Source organism: Mastacembelus armatus, chromosome 11 (assembly GCF_900324485.2).
Source record: "Mastacembelus armatus chromosome 11, fMasArm1.2, whole genome shotgun sequence".
Classification (NCBI taxonomy): domain Eukaryota; kingdom Metazoa; phylum Chordata; class Actinopteri; order Synbranchiformes; family Mastacembelidae; genus Mastacembelus; species Mastacembelus armatus.
This window is the reverse complement of record NC_046643.1, coordinates 13,337,720-13,357,153: the sequence shown is the minus strand read 5'-3', so window position 1 is coordinate 13,357,153 and position 19,434 is coordinate 13,337,720. Positions and strand designations below refer to the sequence as shown.

The window sequence follows — 19,434 nt, the reverse complement described above, 5'->3', positions numbered from 1 at the left end:
AGTTCACCAGCACGTGATGTTTAGAGCACCACTTCACATGTCTGAGTCAGAGCAGGTACTTTAATATCAAGTACGGTGATAAGTGAGAGCTTTTGTAATGCAAACAGACACTTGACTTTTTGTTTCTCGGTAGCAATAGATAAGGCATGCATCCAGTACTTTTACAGCCGCCATATAGTCAAATGTTTCTTATGGAATATATGATCTAGAAATAGAAAACACCCTGGGGCTTCATTTGTTCACTGGTATATTAATAATTTATAAACATTGAAAATTAAGTGGTTATAAGTGTAAGTATTCTGCTTGTGAAGCGAAATCTTTTAGCTCTATGTCATGTTTGTTTTTTAAGACTTAAGAATACGCACAGGCATGCACACAGGCACAAAGTGACTCTCAGTGCTGCTTTGTTGTTTTACTGGTATGAAAGTGGAGTAAGAATGTGATATTTGAGTATGTGTGTGTGTGTGTGTGTGTTCAGGTGATTTATTAGTGTGTGACTGCAGCTGTATGTTAGTGTGTGATGTATATTAGTATGTGACTGAAAGTGAATGAGTTCTGAGCTGAAGCAGCCTGCTCTTTAAATAAGACAGACGAAGGAGGAGTGGGCATGGGCAGGGAGAGTTATACAGTGATATGGGAAGGTAGAAAGAGGGAGGAAGAGCAGTTAAAAAGAGAGGGATGGAGGTAAAAGGAGGCAGCAGTGTGAGAGAGAGAGGGCACAGGAAGGGAGAGAGTTGGAAGAGGGGTAGAGAGAAAGAGAGGTGGAGAGTGAATCTGTCATTTCGGAAGCTGTATTGAATCGAGCTCTGCGTCACGATGTGCTCTACATGCTGATGACCCTGCCACACACCCTCTGTAACGCACACACTCTGGGCTGGTCCAGCTTCGTTTTCTGATAAGGCACTCCTGCCCCCTGCTGTCCTGTCCTGATATATAAACCACTGTTACCATGACAACAGAGGAGAGGAAAGGAGAGTTAAGAGAGGACATATAATGTGACTGCTAATTTATCTTTCTTTCAGATTTTGTGTATATTTATTTGCACTCTTGTACTGTTCTCTCCAGAACCGACCAAAACCAGCTGTGATAACCCAGGAACCCCACGCTATGGCTCCTTGAACCAGACCTACGGTTTCAAGGTAACATATCTATATTGATAAACCATCTACATCTATGTTTCTATCCAAGTAGTTAACTTACTGACTAATTAAAAAGCTTACATTGTAGATGAAGTTTGAGTTAGATAAAAGTTTATCTAATTTTCAATGAGAGATAAGGGAATGGAGAGACAGAAAGAAAAAGAAACTGTAATCTCTGGGGTTTTGGACTGTTGGTCATTTAAATATATCAACTTGAGCTCTTATTCTGTAGTATGCAGTATGGACCAGTCAGGAAGAGAGAGGAGGTGATTTGGAACAAGGGTTCCTAGGAGAACACACACAGTATTAGGGAAAAGGTGATTACACAGTCAGCATGAACCCTAAAGTTATCAGGGTGCACCATGACTGTTTTTTACTGCTAATCTTAAAACAATATAAAATACCATATGTAATTTATGTAATGATTCTGTCTGTGTACAATGATCATCAAATGGCCTCTGTCTATAGAAACACACTGTAATGGTTGAAGATAACAGCCTGTTACTCCTGTTCCCTTCAGAATGCATTTGTAACATACCAAGAACCTGAGTTTAGTCCTTATTTCTTACAGTAGAGGAAGAGATTTCTTTGCAGCCAGTGTGATCAGGAAGGATGATTTCAACAAGCTAGTGCTTATTCCACTTCATTACTGTATGTCATGAGTGTTGTATCAGCCTGACTCGAAAAACATCCTGACTTATCCTCCAAACATGATGAGCAAGTTTGATGTCAATATGGCCGTACTATAAAGTAAACTGCTTAACTATATAGCAATCCACAATGCTCCCTCTATGGAGGTCTTCCGAAGATATTTAGACTTCTACACCTTGATTTACAGGTGGGGAGCGTGGTGTCGTTTCAGTGCCAGCCAGGTCATTTGATTCAGGGTTCTTCGTCTAGAACCTGCCAGCCTGATCTGACGTGGAGCGGAACACAACCTGAGTGCATACGTAAGAAACATCCAATTTCCTGACTTATTATCCATCCATCCTAACTGTCTGTCAGACACTAATTCAGTTCCTCAAATCCCCTGTCTACCTTGCAGCCCATGCCTGTAAGCAGCCAGAAAGCCTGCTCCATGTGGATGTCGTGGGGATGGATCTGCCTGGTTTTGGCTACACTTTGGTGTACAGCTGTCAGCATGGCTACTTCCTGGCAGGGGGTTCTGAACACAGAGTTTGCAAGAGTGATGGTACTTGGACTGGAAAGGTGCCTGTATGTCGAGGTAAATTATTTGTTTCCTTTTTAATGTGTTATATCTAGATAAGTGGCTTGTCATTAGTGTTTTTATAGCTTGAGTGAACAGGTAGAAGAGTCTCATGGTTCTTCCTCAAGAACATTTTGTCAGCACATGCATTTGGACAGACGTGCCATCTGGAGCAGGGTAAGATTTCCTGTTGGAGTGGTCAGCCCATGGACAGGGGGTGAGTTTGGCAAATAAAAAAATGCCCCATGGTGTTTTGCCCCTTTGATAGATTAGATAGCGTGTCTTGATGTTAAATTGTGTTCTGATGAACCCCAACAGGTATCTAAAATTACAGATTTATATATTAAGCCCATTGGTAAAAATGTAAAGGAGTAACTATGGGCCTATATATATATATATATATATTAGCTACTTGCTCATTGTCCTATACCTGAAAGTCTGCCATAGAATACACAACATTAGACTGACCTCAGTCCATCAGTACTTACTAAAGCAGTCTCATCATGACAACTGTTTTGTATCAGACCAATTTTAGTAGTTCTCGATATTTTCATTGTGTCGCAGAATCGCAGTCACTCAGTTTTGGATTTCCACATTTCTGTGCACTTTAAGCACATGTTGACTTAAAAGTTGAAAGTACTTTTGGAAACAGTTGGCGACAACGGGGATGTACGTACATTGCAAATGTGTGCACTTTTTCAAGTTTTTCCCTTATTCATAAAAAAATGTTCGATAAAGTTGTGAAGCCTCCTTTGTACAAGGAAAAACTGCAAGCATCCATTCTGAAATCATTCCACCAAGGCTGCCACCCTTTAGCCCTGAAGTAGCCTTTAAATTGCAGCGCTCTCTGATCCAATTTCAGATTCTAGGACAAATACCCTCTTCATTGCCGGCTTGTTACTTGGTGGCAACAATGGCTGCATCCTGAAATGACGACAGAAGCTGCTCTGAATGGTCGAACCCAAAGCGTCTTAGGGCCACATTTAAAAGGATCTAAAAATTACCACAATTACTGGTCATGAACTCTATTTGCATTTTGCTTCCATTTAAGTAGGTTTATTTTGGGTGAGGTTTATTTTCAACACACTTCTCACTCACTGTGCATGTGTGTGACTAATAGTGACCACCACTGCAGTCTAATTTGATAGTGAAGTCGCTCATGGGTAAAGGTTAGGTTATTAGCTGATGGATTTGTAAATTAAATAAAAGTCACAATAAAACATTTGAATATCTGTTCATGAAGTGTCCCTACAGTTGTGCTTATGTGTTTTAATAGGAAAAGATCTTTCACCTTTATTTCTTTTGTGTGTATAGCTGGAGAAAAGAAGAAACCAGTGAAACCAGCAACAGGAACTCCCAGCCCTAAAATAAACGGTCAGTACTACTCTTTTCTGTTCCGAGCTACTCTTGTCATTCTTTTCTTTTTCATTCTATTATCGACTCTTCTTATCTATTCTATGTAAGCCTGGTCTAGTCTGTAGTTTAATAAATTTTGTTCTGCTTCTTCCCACTCTGCTCGGTTCTGCCCACCAGTCTTGTTCTTCTTGTGTTCTTGTCGATTTTATTGTACTTTACTGCTTTCTGTCGTAGTTCTGAATAATTTATTAGCCATCCCTACACACAGAAAGGTAAATTAACTGCTGTGATTATCTGCTCTTCTCTGTGCTGCTGTTTTGTTCAGTTCTGTATTTTTTAGCTTGGCTGCATTGTAATCTGTCCTACACTCTTCTAGTTCAGTAACTCTGCTCCTCATTGCACATGAAAGATTTCATATAGCTAATGTATGTGCAAGTTCCCATAACTATCAAGGCATGAAACAAACTATAAATCTACTGAAGCCAGACCTGATAGACATAAAATGTTGTTGCGTAATACATGTGGAGGCAGAGTTAAATGTTCGGAGAAAGTTAAACTTCTGTTTACTTCTGCTGATGACCCACAATATTATGACCACTTGCAGATAAAGAAAATGTTGGACATAGGAAAAGTAGGCATTAGACAAGGTCCAGATTATTAGAGCCAGATATTTCTTCAGAGCATATCTGAAACAGGCTGCCTTGTGGGGAGTGCCTGGTCAGTAGTGCTGGGTACCTACTGACAGTGGTCCAAGGAAAGACAAACCAACCACCAACTTGATATATCATTGATGTGTAAGGGCAACAAAGGCTATCCAGTCTGCTCTGGTCTGGTCCAAACTGAACAAAGCTGCAGAAAGTTTTAATGGTGGGAGGACTGTGTCACACCACACGCATTGCACTCTCCTACATGTGTTAGTGAATAGCCAAAGACCTGAGTGCCTTCACAAGAAGTAATATTTTGCCTCATCAGTTTACATATTTATTGCACTAATGCCCATTATTTAGTCCTATATATAGTTTTATGATGATGATTATTTTATAAACTAAACTCCATAAACATAAAAGATCCTAATGTTGCTAAAATCTGTGAAATTAAACTGTGTCTTGAGTTTAACAACAAACAGTAAAAACCAAGTTATTATGGAGTTACCTATATTTGTGCGAATTGTGGTAAAATATAATATGGTCTGCATTATCTATTGTAATCTATTTTGTATTCTACTTTATTCTATTATGCTCTCTTTGATTTCATTATTTACTTTGTTCTATTCTATTCATTGATGTTATATTATGATCTGTCTGTTATGTTTGAGTCTACTCTTAAACTTTTCTGTTCTGATATATTATATTTAATTTTGTTCCCGTTTTGTTCTTTTTTTATTCTGTTGTGTCCTGTAGTTCCAGATGATGTATTTGCTCCTAACTACATATGGAAAGGTTCCTATAATTATCGTGGAAGGAAGCAACCGATGACACTGAGCATCACCAGCTTCAACTCCACAACAGGGAGAGTCAACGTTACCCTTAGCAACGGAAACATGGAACTGCTCCTATCAGGCATGTCACGTTATGGTTAATTGTCCCCAACAAACAGCACTGTACACATGGTTTCATTGAAATGTTACAAATTGTGCCAATTTAACACAGTTTAATTTAATTCATTAATTTTAAAAATGTATTTTTTGTCAAAGTTTTTGAGTAATAAAGCTGGTTAACTTACAAAAACAGGAAAGTTTGACTAATTAAACTAAAGAAGGATGAAAGGAACATACTTAGAAAACCACTGCAACAACAAGGGCTGTTGTTGCTCTACCAAACAAGTTTATTTTAGTTTATCTGATCAAGGACTGGGCTGCCAATATACATCAGGCTGCAGCATGCACTTTTTTTGTCGGACAGTGTCTGTAGAAGCCGACTTCATGCAATGTCCTTAAAAGTGTCTAATCGGTTAGTGAAACATCAGTTTCCACAGATAATCTTTATGCCAAGTCAGAAACACTTACAGCACCTGTTCATTGTACAGTAAGGCTGTGTAAATAGTGACTTATGTGTGCAGACTTTTCAAGGACGAGCTTTTCGCCTTTGATTTTATTGATAGTATTACTCTTTCTAGACCTGCTAACAACTGCTACCTCTTACCTTCTCCCATCTTCATGAAGCCTCACAGTCTTAGTTGTTAGGGCGATTCTTTACTATGTGGATCCATGTTTATTAAGACAGACAACAGGCCAGGGTGAACACTTTGGTATTAATAAGTTGTTTTATAGTCTTGTACATGCAGTCATTATCTTTAATATGGAGCTCCCGCTACAATAGCTACACTTTTACTGAGAACATTTGAAATTATTTGTGCTGCACCCTGATGCTGAATGGGTTTCACTACTGCCGGCTTCTTATGAATGTTGTTACTGTACTCCCATATACACATAGTTATTCTCATCCCGACCTCCCAGAGTCCTACAACAGTGTCAGCAGGGGGCTAAGACCCTATTAAAACACAAATCCTGTTGAGGCTAGGATTGGTATCTGGAGGAGCAGAGAGCACAAATACCATGTCACAAAATCATGCTGCTATCAGGCTTTTAACATCCATCTCCTGGCTTAAAGAGCAGCTCTAGATCAATAACATCTAAAGCTGCACTCACACAGGCACCATAAGGCCACTGCCCAGTCGCATGTTTTCTTCCTAAGATTTCTCTTAAGATTTCCTTACTTAAGCACTGCATTTTAAAGAGTAGTTGAGTGGTTTGGATTTTTACTACGACTGAAAGGAGACAGTGTTATCAATCTTAGGTCAGTGCATTAGGTTTGAATTAGGAGTAAAAAGGCAATCAACCTAGCTTAGCAAAAAGACCATGGGCTTCCAAGCACCTCTAAAACAGTGTTATTGACACAATATATCTTACTTGTTAGCCCATACATGCCCAGACAAACAATGTGTTGTGATATTCTTGGAGGTTACAGTACATCTTAGAGCAATTTCATGACTCCATACCTGATTATGTTTTATCTAAACATGCTGACAAAATGTATCTTTCTCAAAATTTTACTCTTGTTGTTGTTGTTTTTTTTTTAATTTTACAGCTGCATTTAGCGCGTCTTCTCCTTTTTTGTCCTAATAAAATCTCTTTCTTTGTGATTTCCAATTGCCCATGATGCATTTTGTTGCACCAGAGGAACAAGAAAGCATGCTGAGAAGACCAAATGATCCATAACATGCACACCATTATAGTCTGGTGCATATATCTCTCTGTTATATTGTAAATCAGGTGTTTGTTGTCATCTCTAGGAGTGTATAAGGCTTCTGAGGCCAGGCTGTTACTGCTGATGTACCAGGTGAACTATGTGAATCAGGGAACTCAGCTGAAGGACTCAGCCGTCTCACCAGCCAAAATCATAGATGACTCCTGGACCATGGATGGATTTGTAAGTTTCAGTGGATACAGTACAAAGAAATCAATTTCAATAATTAAGATTAATTTAGAAGTGGTAGAACAAAATAAGAAATTCTTCTTATAGCACAAGACGCACATTTCTAGTGTACTATACTGTTTGAAGAGGTGTTTTATTTACAGTGCTGTGAATATAAATAGACAAATCCAGGTCAGTCAGAGATAGATGCTGTATGTTAGACATTTCACTACCCAGCATAGAGTTTATGTCAAGTTAATATTTCATTAGACCACCTGTTTGTTGATTAATCATCACAAAATATCATCAAATACTAAACTATTTAAATACTGTGGCCATCTGCTCACAGGTGACCTTATTCTAGATACTGTGGTAATTATTCACTACTTGTAGAGTAGGTTTGAAGAACTGCTTGTAATTTATTATATAACAGTATAAACATACACTACAGGCCATGTTGATGCTTATCTGGAACTCAAGTGTGACAACTTGTGTAAATCTAGTGGTATTTGTCAGTCATACATCTTAACAATGAATTAATCAAAAACCAGAAATATGTCCTGAATTTGGATATATTGCTGTGCTAAAACAAACACAAAATGTAACCAACCTTTGTCCCGATCCTTTTACTGTATTTCTCCTTTGATTTCTTCCTTGTCTCCTTCTTGAATCAAACCGTCTGTTATTTCTTTGATGACCCTTCTTGTCCTCTTCAGGTATCAGCAGAGCCTGATGGTTCTAGTTACGTTTTCCAGGGTTTCATTCAGGGTAAAGACTACGGACAGTTTGGACTGCAACGACTGGGTAATACTCTCTTAGGTTCAGTAACAGCAATAAAAAGTATTTTGTTTCTTGTAATAAATCAGAAAAAGTACTACTGAAAAAAGCCCACTGATGGAAAAAGTGATCAGGAAGTCTGTTTTTGGTGACAGCAGTGACTTTATTGTGCACACTGAGGCCACCCAGCAGTGGATACAAGTTTTTGCCAGAGCAAAAGCTGCTCTTCAGACCTGAAATTATCTGGAAAGGGTCTGTCAGCCTCTATTCAAAGATGACTACTGTGTCAGTCAAAAAGCTGTCAGTAACTGATCTGCTGTGATGCCAAAGTTGGTAAATACATGGACAACCAATTTGAAAAAATAAACATTGTAGGGACGCAGTGAGATATCTCTTTCTGTCTCCATTACCAGTCACATGACACCTGCAAATTCCAAGAGGAAAAAGTAGTTATGATCCTCTAATACCAATATTAGACAAGGTGAACTGCCCTGGCAAGACATCCCAATCCCTTGCCAGTTACCAGCAGTTCTGCTATAAATAATAATAACAAGGACAATACTGATTTCTTTCTCAGATAAGAGTTAAAGTTGAGGATTTGCTAATTATATCAAATGCTCTTAGTCAATTTATCATGTCATCTAACGTTTACAATGGGAATGCATTTTGTTATATGTCATAGGTCTGAATATGTCAGAGAGTCAAAACTCGCCACCACCCCAGCTCGGTACCAACAGCAGTTCTGTGGCTGTCGCTATCCTGGTGCCTTTCTTTGCTCTGATCTTCACTGGGTTTGGCTTCTATCTCTACAAACAAAGGTATGTGCTACAAACTCAGCATGACTTCCATTTAAGTCCATTTCTGTTCAATTTTATCAGTTACTTCATTAATGTTCTGTCATACAAAAAGTCAAAATGCATTGTTAACATTTTAAGAAACTGCCTGATTCATGAAAACAGTACCTGCCTCAGTGGTTTGGTTGTTGAGGTGCTAAGAGACAATTAAGAGATTGTTTGTTGTAAACTGCTGCAAAACACTTCTGTTTAAGAAGTGGTAAATTGGATTTTTCAGAGATATGGTTCAAGAACAATTGACTGGTGTTCACATTGTTAACAGATGCAAATAACTTCTGTTCTGCTGTTAATATGTTAAAATAAAGCTTGTTGATGGAATTAGTTTTGGATGGGCTGATTGGAATCTTATTAGGCTGTATAACAGTAGTCCTTCTAATCCTACTTAAAGCTTGTTTAATATGCTTCCAGTCCCAAGACTGCATTCACTATTGTCCGCTGGCTACTCAGTTGTGGTAATATTAAAAGAAAATGACAGCAGTGTTCTCTAATGGTGTATTCATGTTTGTATTGCTGTTTTTTTCTTTGACAGAACCACACCAAAAACACAATACACAGGCTGTTCAGTCCATGAAAACAACAATGGCCAGGCAGCCTTTGAGAACCCAATGTACAACACCAATGCCAAGGCTGTGGAGGGAAAGGCTGTTCGATTCGATCCGAATTTAAATACTGTCTGCACCATGGTCTGAGGATTGATTATCCTCACTTGAACTCAATGACTCAGATATCTAATGGGACCACATTTGGTATGGGGCTGCGGAGGGGAAAGCGGGCTGCTTTGACTCAAACCTCAACATCGTCAGCAACTTCAGTTCAAGTTCAGAAACCTTATCTCCCCGAACAGAGGGAAAACTGCCCACTTGAAACCAAAACCAAGCAGTGGTTCATTGCAATTGCAGCATTTTGTTTTCACAAATGAAATGTTAAGAAATAGGAATGTTTGCTACCGTTGACCAGCGCAACTCAGCCAATGTAAACTCACAGCAAGATGAGGTGAAAGAACTTAGAAAAATATATAGGCTTTGATTCTAAGCCAGGCACAGCCATTATACTTTGACCTCTTATTTAACCCTGCTCACTCTCTAATACCAGTAGTGCTGATCTGCTAGTTGAACATTATGGCATGTTACCATAACCCTCTGCAAAACTTTGTATTTCACACAGAGCTGTGGAGTGAAGGACCCACTTTCAACACTGTGTCCTTGCCTGGAGAAAGAGAGAGCACATTATCAGTGCTCTGGCCCTGGTTATAGATCATAGAGATGATCTGCACTACAAAAATTGGTTGCTTTCATTTGTAACACATTGCCTCCACAACGATACTGAACAAATGCTTAACTGTGAGGAAAGCGAATCAAAATGGCCACAGATGTGGACATGTGATATAAAAGAGGATGTCACAAAAGGCACTGTGAAGCAAAGAAAACTATTTCTATATATTTGGGTTCAAAACTGACAGTAAAAGACACTGTCACCAGCAGACACACCAGACTGAGAAAGGCCTATTTCTAAATCAACCACGGAATACAACACTGCAGCAATCACACAGGACAACCACCTATCTCCATGACAACCTGAGACTGGTTTTACCGGTCCCTTGTCTTTTTCTATTAAAATGGAAACTAAGATGGCTAATTTTAGCCGACAGTAGCAAAAGTTGCTTTGAAAAACTCCTCAGCAAAGGATAAGGGCAGCCATGAAGATGGAGCTATAATCCTAACTGAACTGGGATTAAAACAAGCAAAACTAAACACTAATAAAACAGATGAGAAGAGATTGACTCATCTAATGGATAAACTGCTCCTTCCCATCTAGTGGATAAGAGAGGATGCCAAGGAGATGGAGACGACCCCTAACTGAACTGGAAGTAGAGCAAGGGAGTCATCAGGAATAAAGATGAGATCTTAAAATCCTAACACAGCCAATTAGAGAGTGTCTAACCTGAAATCAACTACTGAGAGAGCGGCACTTCCTCTACATAGTGAATCGGATCAGGCAAAATATGGCCTTGTGGAAAGATGTTTCTCATCCTGTGAATTTAAATGGACTCCGATGAGAAAGATGCTGAATACAGAGGACTCTGATGGACTAACAAAGATAAAGACTTTAAGAAACAGAGAAAGCTCTGGCACTAAAGCACATTTTTGCAAGAATGCTACCTGTCTATCCACTGAGAGATGGTCCAACAGAGGGACGGATGGAAAGGTTAGAGAGACACTGACAGGATGAGTGACAGAAAAGATGACAGGTACACACACATCAACAAAACACAGAGTGCAGACAGGAGGTATTAAGATGAACAGCTGAACACACAATGAGATAGACAGGCAGGGTCTAAAGGCTTCTCTGTCCTGTGTCTCCACACACAGACAGTTTTTAACACAGATTAACAGGCTTATAGACGGACAGAGACAAGGCTGATAGACAGGAGACACAGACAAACATAAGTTGATAGACAGGTTAAAAAAAAGACAAACAGGGTTGTAGCCCTACAATTGTGGACACCGTTCCACTGTAATTTTGCACTCTGGGAGTGCTTATCTTCTTTCTTTGTTATTGCTGCAGAATCTTCTGATCTGTAAATCTATTGCATATATATTCGGGAGCATTCACCACCTATATTTTTGTGCTATATATTTACCACAGGGGAGGGGCTGAAAGGGAAAGACAGATTATAGCAGAGAGTTTTTAGGAAAAAATAACTATCAGAATCAAAGATATTACAACTATGTGCTGTTCACAGAAGTCACAAACAGTATTTTGGTTCCTTTGTAACACAGACTTGGTTTCTTTTAATTTCTTGTATAATGTGACATTCCTATGAATGTTGACTTCCACAGCACAGTCAATAAACTCATTGGCATTTTCATGGCCACACAGAACCTGTTAATGGAATTCACCTGTTTGATTACACATGGTCAAACTATGAATTAGCTCTGAAAGTTGTTTTCTCTCAAGGCCCTGGTAGAACAAAACACACAGTTGTACTAAAAGTACAAAATAGTACTGTGGATAATGGGGATAATTACTGATGAAATGTCCAAGATGTAGTGAATGATGACACACGTACAAACATTTTTGACCCACGGTGAAAATTTGTGTTGTACACTCACATGGCAGTTTATGATTACACTGAGGGGTCAAAAGTACAAAGGTTAATTTAATTTGGTAAGAGTGGCTGCTATCAGTGGGTTTGATTGTGAACTGTTCCTGAAACTAGGATTTCATTTAATTGAAAAACATGTTTTTTAACCATGTTTGTAAAACCTCAAGAATTTGTAAATTTAAAAGCCTATCACAAATTCACCCCCAGGTTGTTTATCACTTTGTTTCTCCATGTATTAATGACATATTTGCTTTTGCAAATCAATACATCACATGTCTGAGATCATGGGACTACATCAATACATTTTTGGGGTTCTTCTTTTAAGATAATGTGCCCTTGTACAATACTCCAGATCATTTACAAATTGGCACACTATTTGCAAGACTTTAATTTTAGGTTGAAGAAATTTGTACTACTTTTGGCACTTCTGAAGCATTGCACTTTAGTGTGCAGAGCAAAAATGGAGAGATTTTAATGAACCACATTTTTTTTTTTTTTTTTGCATGTGTACATTGCATTTCTAAAAGTTTGAAAGGCCTTGAGTGTCATTTATTTCAGAAACACTAAAGCTTTAAGATAAACTAACCAGCTTAAGATTTCAAGCTGACAATTGAGTAAATTCATAACTGAGGCCATTGAGATTCAATATTTTCCCTTGCTTTTGTTTTGTTATTTTACAGCCTTGTAATCTCAGCTCGATGCTCCTTGGTTAGTAGCTGTTTTTTAAATGTGGTCTGCCACTTATTCTAATCATTTTATACACCTGGCAACCTTTACTGTATGTAGCTCCTGTCAGCCACTGGAGGCTGTTAAACATGTTGTTTGGCCTTTCTGATGGTTTCCTGTACCATCAATGAACCACTGCTAAGAAATATTTGATTTTTGTGTAAAAACATGAATAACATTCATACAGTAGTTTCTTATTATAAGGAATGGGCCTGAAAGTGTACCATATACCATTATTAACTGGTCTCTACATGGGTCATGAGTCACAATGTTTCAGCTTTGGTGCCCATTAAGAGAAAGACTTTTGTTTTGAAGGCTCTATTTTAAAGAGTGAGACTCAGTGAGTTTGAGTCACATACATGATGGATACCAGTTGGTTTTAAGGAGTCTGAGAACCAAGGTGTGCAAACATCTGCTTTATTTTTAGAACCCCTGCTGTTGTGACCACAGGCACCTTCTCCACCCAGCTGACAGAAAACTCCTTTTTATGTTATTACTGATTGAAAAGCAAAGGTAGCTGCGGCCTGCATCATTATGGTGAAATTGTTTTTATTGCCATTTGTATTGATTGTTGCTGCTGCTGTTGTTGTTGGTGTTGCTGTTGTGTTTTTTTTTTTTCAGTATTGATCTGACACAGTGCCTACCAAAAACCATGGGACCCTCCCCCTGCGTCACCTACAGACACACTCTGTCAAACACATATACGCACAGAGATACATAAAACACACATCAGTTCCAGCGCTCCCCTCCATCAGAAGTAATTTTTTTCTAAGCTTCAGTCTATTTTGCCACAAGCTTTTCCTACTGACTGACCGCAATAAGACCTATGTGATTTGAAAGACTAAAAGCCGTTCCTGCCTGGGGACATTGGAAATATTCACCATTTGAAAAAAAAAAAAAAGATGAAATATAGAATAAAAAAGTGTTTTGTACAGAAATATATTTTTATGATGAAATTGTTTGTAAAATGTATGAATCTATTATGTAAATTTTCAATGCAATGTAAAATTAAAAAAGGCTAATTGCTTTTGTAAAAAAAAAGATGTCTTCCTGTACTTTTTTAAAATGACTTTAAATTGCATGTTGTGTCCATTTGAAGTGATTTAATTTGTATAACAGTAGAAAAATGTGCATCACTGGCATTTAATGAGAAATTCAGAAGTTGCTTTGAATGTAAAAACAAAGTCGGAGAAATACTAGGGTATAGAAATATGTATATATATATACAAATACAGTGTGGCTATTTCTCCTTGATATGAACTGCTTACACATCAGCCATTAATTTACAGTGGAAACCCTTATCATTGGGAACACTGCATTACTTTTGCTGCTGCACCTGTGTCTACAGATCTCACTTTTTGCTTCAGAAGCAGGTACAGTAACAGGAAAGCAAAATGCAGAATTACCATATAGAACATATGTTAAAAGCCTTGAAATTCTTTGTAGTTGTAAAGTTCATGTCTGTGTTTTCCAATGTGCAAAACTATCTTAATAGACTTAATAGTATTCACTTTGCTATATATTATAGAAAGAATGTTTTATCTGAAGCTGGTTATAGAAATCGATCACATCAGGTCAACTTATGCATTGAGCGATAAGTTCTGACCATTTAGGTGGAGAAGGCAGAGCAATCAGGGAAAATGAGAAAAAGCATGTGTGTTTATATGTATATGTATATTATATATATATATATATAACAGCTGTACCTAATGTATCCCCTTTATCATAAAACATATAGCCATTTGAAAAGTAGCATGAAGGAGAATTACAGGACAGAAACATAGTAAATATGTGTTATATAATGTTGTGTTATAAAACATGTGACCTGTGGTTGTTACAGCATTAGTGTTTCTTTACAAAATACATTAATGCTGCTCATCAAACTAACTAGGTCACGTTCACACGACTGGTTTCATTCGGCTGGAGATTCAATACAGACAGAAAAAAAAATACCCAATGAGTCTGATTACTGAGATATACAAAGTGACCGGTTGTCAGGTTGGTTTCCAAGGTAATTACGTCATACCGTCGACAGTCACGTAAGGTGACGCACGCAAGGCCGCCAAAATCAGTTGAGGTTCGACGGGAACAAGTGGAAGGCTGCTAACGTTAGTTAGCTAACAATGAAGTTATCAACCACTCTAAAGCGGATTGTCCTCTTTCTCCGGTGGTCTTGTCGTCAACGGGGTGAGTCTTGTTTTGACATGTTTTCTGCTGCTGGCTGAAGGTGTGTCTTAGCACAGACTAAAACTGGAGACTGTTATAATCAATAGAGTTCAAGGTCTGTTTATCAAATTAAATTTGTATGATACATGCTCTTTTTCTGTTTTTGAAGTGAAGCATTTTTATTATGAGGCATCATTTATTATTTTATCATTAAATCCACTTTCCATTATAGTTAGGCTGATTACCATATCAGTCTTCTTGGCTGAAATACTTTACACTTGCCCTTCAGACATAGAGAAGTGGAGCAAAGTTAACAGAAGTTAAGAGGAATGTAACTGAGAAAACAGGGTTGAATGCAAGGTGACTACCTACATCTATCTCTTCTATTCACATACACAGTTATGTGTTGCACATATTTTACAGATTTGAATCAATTTCAAATGTGTTTTAGTTTTAACTGTGTTTAGGGGGTGGGTTCTTTTCATAGAACAAATTAATTTTTTGCCTGATTCAACAGTTGCCCGTGACAAAGGGCAAAATTCGCATTGATAAGGCAAACAAGAAAGCATCATGTTGTTATGTTGAAGTTGACCATGTTTAATGTTAAAACTCTGTGTTTGAAGAATAGTGTTTAGACCTGTAGAGAGATTGTAAAGCTGTATGGAGTGTATTATGTGTCACTGTTTAATTTGAAAGCATGTTGTCTAGTAGATCATTTATTTTTAGTGCTTCTTTCCTTCTAGTCTCCAGCCATCAGTACTAGAACAGAAAATGTCCACTTTCAGAATTTACATTTATGTCACAATTTAATATGTGTGTGTGTGTGTGTGTGTGTGTGTGTGTGTGTGTGTGTGTCTAAATGTTGTGTATTTTGAAAGGCTGGTACTGTAAAACAGTTGCTGTTATAAAGAAACACCATTTGCCATTTCATTTTGCCTTTTGTGTGAGTTGCATTGTGTGGCCACTAGATGGAGCCAGCTTACCTTTGTAACTTATTTAAGCAATTCAGGCAGTCTGTTGTCAGCATGGTTGACAGCGTTGTTGTCAGCATTTAATGGATCTTAGATAACATTGTAAAATGAGCACTTTATTGAAGTTTGACCGAATGACACCCAAATCTGTGACACACGCTACCACACTTGGAAAAGATGAAATTAACTTAAACTGATGAGAAAATTTTAAACTTTCCTCCAACTTCATTGGTCTTCAGGGGTCTTCTGAGTGATGTCATCACGTCACTTAACTAAACCCATGAGATTATAGCTCAAAATGGCCTCTTATCTTTGTTTTGCCAGATGACACTGAAGGAAATAGATCTTTGCAGAACAATGTTCGTTAGATACTAAAAATGTTTTTAAAAGGTCTTTCATGCAAATACTTTTACGGGCTTATCTCAAGACTTTAAAAAATGTGCCAAAGAGAAAACAATGATTTTTTTTTTTTTTAGTTATTTTGATCATTTTACCAGCAGTTGTCTTCATTAACTTTAAGTGAGGACTGTTTTCCTTAAGAACTGAATCTAAAATGCTAAAACCTAGTATTATCATTTTGTTTGTAAGATGGAGGACATTATACAATTGTTAGGAAATATTATAAAGTGAATGAAAGGTTGTGTTTTTTGTGTTGTTCAGAATTATATTCATTCAATATCAGATTTATGTATATTTATGTTATCAATAGATTTATGTAGTGCATTTTGCAATTGCACTGTTTTGCCCAATTGCAAGTTTTATATGATTTCAAAGCATTTTACTTCTCTAGTGGAAAAATTTTGGAACCAATGTTGACAGATGACACTGATTAACGTTAGAAACCAAAATATTAAATTTTCGTAGTTAAAGTGTGGAAATTCTCCAAGTGGCTATAAATTACTTGTAAATTAACACTTGCATTTTGCATTCTTTACAATTGTGTAATTGACATTAAATTTAATACCATATGAAAAATAGCTCTTTTTGCCAAATGACATTATCAAGAAGTGCATAACATTAAATACATTAAAATGCCTTTTCTTATATACATATATATATATATATATATATATATATATAGTTGGTATGTGCAGTGTTTGATGTTTGCAGCTTCGTTTCATTTTCTTAGGTTGTGCTACAAAGGAGTTAACTGTTACCCTCTTTGAGTTTGTATTGACCATGGCAGATCTGTAGATGGCGCCAGCAGACCTGTGAACCTCTTTCTACACTTGTGAAACTGCTGTGCTACAGTACATAAGATATGACAAAGATTGTTGTTCAGTAAACAAAAGTTTGGTGTTTGTGTGTGATTTTATGTACAAAATTAGTGCAAATCTATTTTTTACTCGGCATGTCCACATATGACAACAAACAAGTCTAATTTAGACCTAGGCTAAGCAGTGTAGAAGACGGGAAAACTATAAATTGCAAGTGGTAAGGTACTTGTTTTTTTTTTTTGTTTTTTTTAGTAATTTGTCAAGAAAATGTGAATTACTGAAATGTGTTAGAGAAAAGGGCCATCATTAGTTTACTTAATTTTATTATGTATGAGTTAAAGCTTTTTTAAATCAAAGTACAGATGGATAATGTACTCATACATTCCTGTATTAGTAAATCATGTGGCTGTTTTCATCTTTAGATAGAAATACTTATGTGTTTAAAACAATGGATGCTTCAGTGTAGCATGCTGTGGTGTGACGTTTGCCTTTGCATTGGATTTTTCTTTTTTTGGTTATGTGTTGTCAGTTGTATGGGCTTGATGGGTTTTGATACCTGAGTTACCAGTTTCTTGTACCTGAGTGGAAAGCGCAGGTAGTGTTATTGAATTTTAGAGCATGTGTTTTACATGCAAAAGCTCATTTGATGCACCATTTATCTCTTCCTCAGCTCTCATTATGGGAAATGAGGGAACACTAAAGTAGAAAATGCACTGCCTGAACCAGTCAAGTTATTTAAATGAAAATGCAAGAATCATTTTGAAAATGTGAACGATTGAAATAGAATATGCACAGAGAAAATATGCAGTCGAGCTGTTTATTTTTGTCTTTGAGTTCAGTATCACCTTCATTCAATCCTTCTCAGTGGTGCCCTTTCTCTGGTCATGACACAGAGGGGACAAAGAAGAACATTCAGCACACTGTGTGTTAGTCAAACTGGGACAAGCCGAGGCTGCAGGGTCCGTGGGAAAGGATAATTATGCAGTGAAGCTCCTCGAGAAGTCCTTTCGTGTATAAAGCCCTCGTGTAACCATGTGAGTGTAGAACGGAGCGTGTCGAGAGGGTAATTGCAACAAAGACAGAAACCGTAATTTCTCCCTGCCGCTACACTAATAGAGCGAGAAGGTGGTTTGGGATCAGGTTGACATTGCAGATTTAAATGAGGTGAATGATTTACAGTTTAGCATAGTTGTTTTTCTTAAAGAAAAAAAAATACTATAACCTGCTAAAAGTGGCAAGTGCTCTTTTCTAGTTTTTCAACAAGAGAAGTAAAAGAAATAGTTGATTCACATTCTAGTGTGCATCACTTGAGATTCTTGCACCTTCACCTTCTCATCCATTTAATAGTCTGTCTGGCCTGAAAATGCAGAGTATATATCTAATATATGAAACAGTCAAATCTAAAAAAAACCAAAATGACACAAAAGAATGTTTGTCTTCTTGCACAGCTTGCATGGTCTGTCATCTTTTTTCTGTAATCGCTGAAAGACACTGTGCCGTCTTTGTCTGCTCTTTTCTCTATTGCTCTTTTCTCAAAGCAATATGGAGGAATCTCAGCTTTCTTCTTTGTGGTTTCTTTCACCCAGAGACCATGCACAGCATGTTTAATAGCAGAATAAATAAATATGTACATGCCAACACACACACACACACCCCTACCCCTATCAAATTAGCACAGACATGAACAGCATAAAGTTCACACAAGCAGCAAATACCCTGAAAATTTTTAGGAAAATTAGGTAATTTGTTTTTTTCCCCCATTGTCAAGAAAGGAGACACTGAACTCAATATATAGCAACCTTAAAGCTTTAAAACTTAACATTTCATGGCTCTGTAGTTTCGTTACTTTTCATTCCTTTGTAAACCATTTTTTTTTTTTTTTTGCAGAGCTGTTTTATCCTGTTGTTTGTAACTGGAGCTTCTAAACTGTTTCTTCCTATCACCGAGCTTCCCGCAGTCTTCGTCCTGAGACAGAGAGCTTTCCCAGATTTCTCCAGCTTTCTGTCTTTGACTGCTCTCAAATCAATCTAGGATTAGGCTTGATTACATGGATACCCCTCTGGGACGCTTTATTTCAATGAATTAGTCGAGTGAATGAACAGAACTGCAACAGAACGGTATTTTGTACCAGCCATATAAATTATGCATAGTCTGTGGATATCAACCAGCCTTGATCATCTTTTTTTATGGTTTGAATTCAGAGTGAGAGAAATTGTTAATTGCCAGCCTTGTCACATATAATCTTGGCTGTGTTTGATGTACAGTAGAGATGTAGTATATATGTTGGTTATTCATTTATTCATATTGTGATAGAGATGTGTGTGTGCTGAAATAGAGACCCAGATAAAATGTTTGTATGGTGTTTTACATGTGGTTATTGCCTAGAATGATTGCAAACAAATAAGAAAATGTATAACTTGTACAGAAACCAGGGACTTTGTGCATTTCATCTAGTTTTAATAATCCATGTCTACACAGCTAATACTAGATATTTTATGTATT

General features: G+C 37.4%; 1 protein-coding gene and 1 long non-coding RNA gene across 2 annotated transcripts in view; both read left to right on the top strand.

Annotated features, from left to right (window-relative positions):
* The window catches only part of LOC113126194 (CUB and sushi domain-containing protein 3-like), a 274,111-nt gene extending 264,437 nt beyond the window's left edge, over positions 1-9,674 (top strand). Inside the window, exons 64-72 of the mRNA XM_026300093.1 lie at positions 1,066-1,139; positions 1,978-2,089; positions 2,185-2,364; positions 3,661-3,720; positions 5,103-5,261; positions 6,994-7,130; positions 7,832-7,919; positions 8,575-8,710; positions 9,276-9,674. Coding sequence (XP_026155878.1) covers positions 1,066-1,139; positions 1,978-2,089; positions 2,185-2,364; positions 3,661-3,720; positions 5,103-5,261; positions 6,994-7,130; positions 7,832-7,919; positions 8,575-8,710; positions 9,276-9,435 — 1,106 coding nt within the window. The 3' untranslated portion in view covers positions 9,436-9,674. The remainder of the gene's footprint in view (positions 1-1,065; positions 1,140-1,977; positions 2,090-2,184; positions 2,365-3,660; positions 3,721-5,102; positions 5,262-6,993; positions 7,131-7,831; positions 7,920-8,574; positions 8,711-9,275) is intronic.
* Positions 9,675-14,663: 4,989 nt separating this feature from the next.
* LOC113126588 (uncharacterized) overlaps positions 14,664-19,434 on the top strand; it is a 107,734-nt gene continuing 102,963 nt past the window's right edge. Inside the window, exon 1 of the long non-coding RNA XR_003295321.1 lies at positions 14,664-14,765. This is a non-coding gene — a long non-coding RNA (uncharacterized LOC113126588). The remainder of the gene's footprint in view (positions 14,766-19,434) is intronic.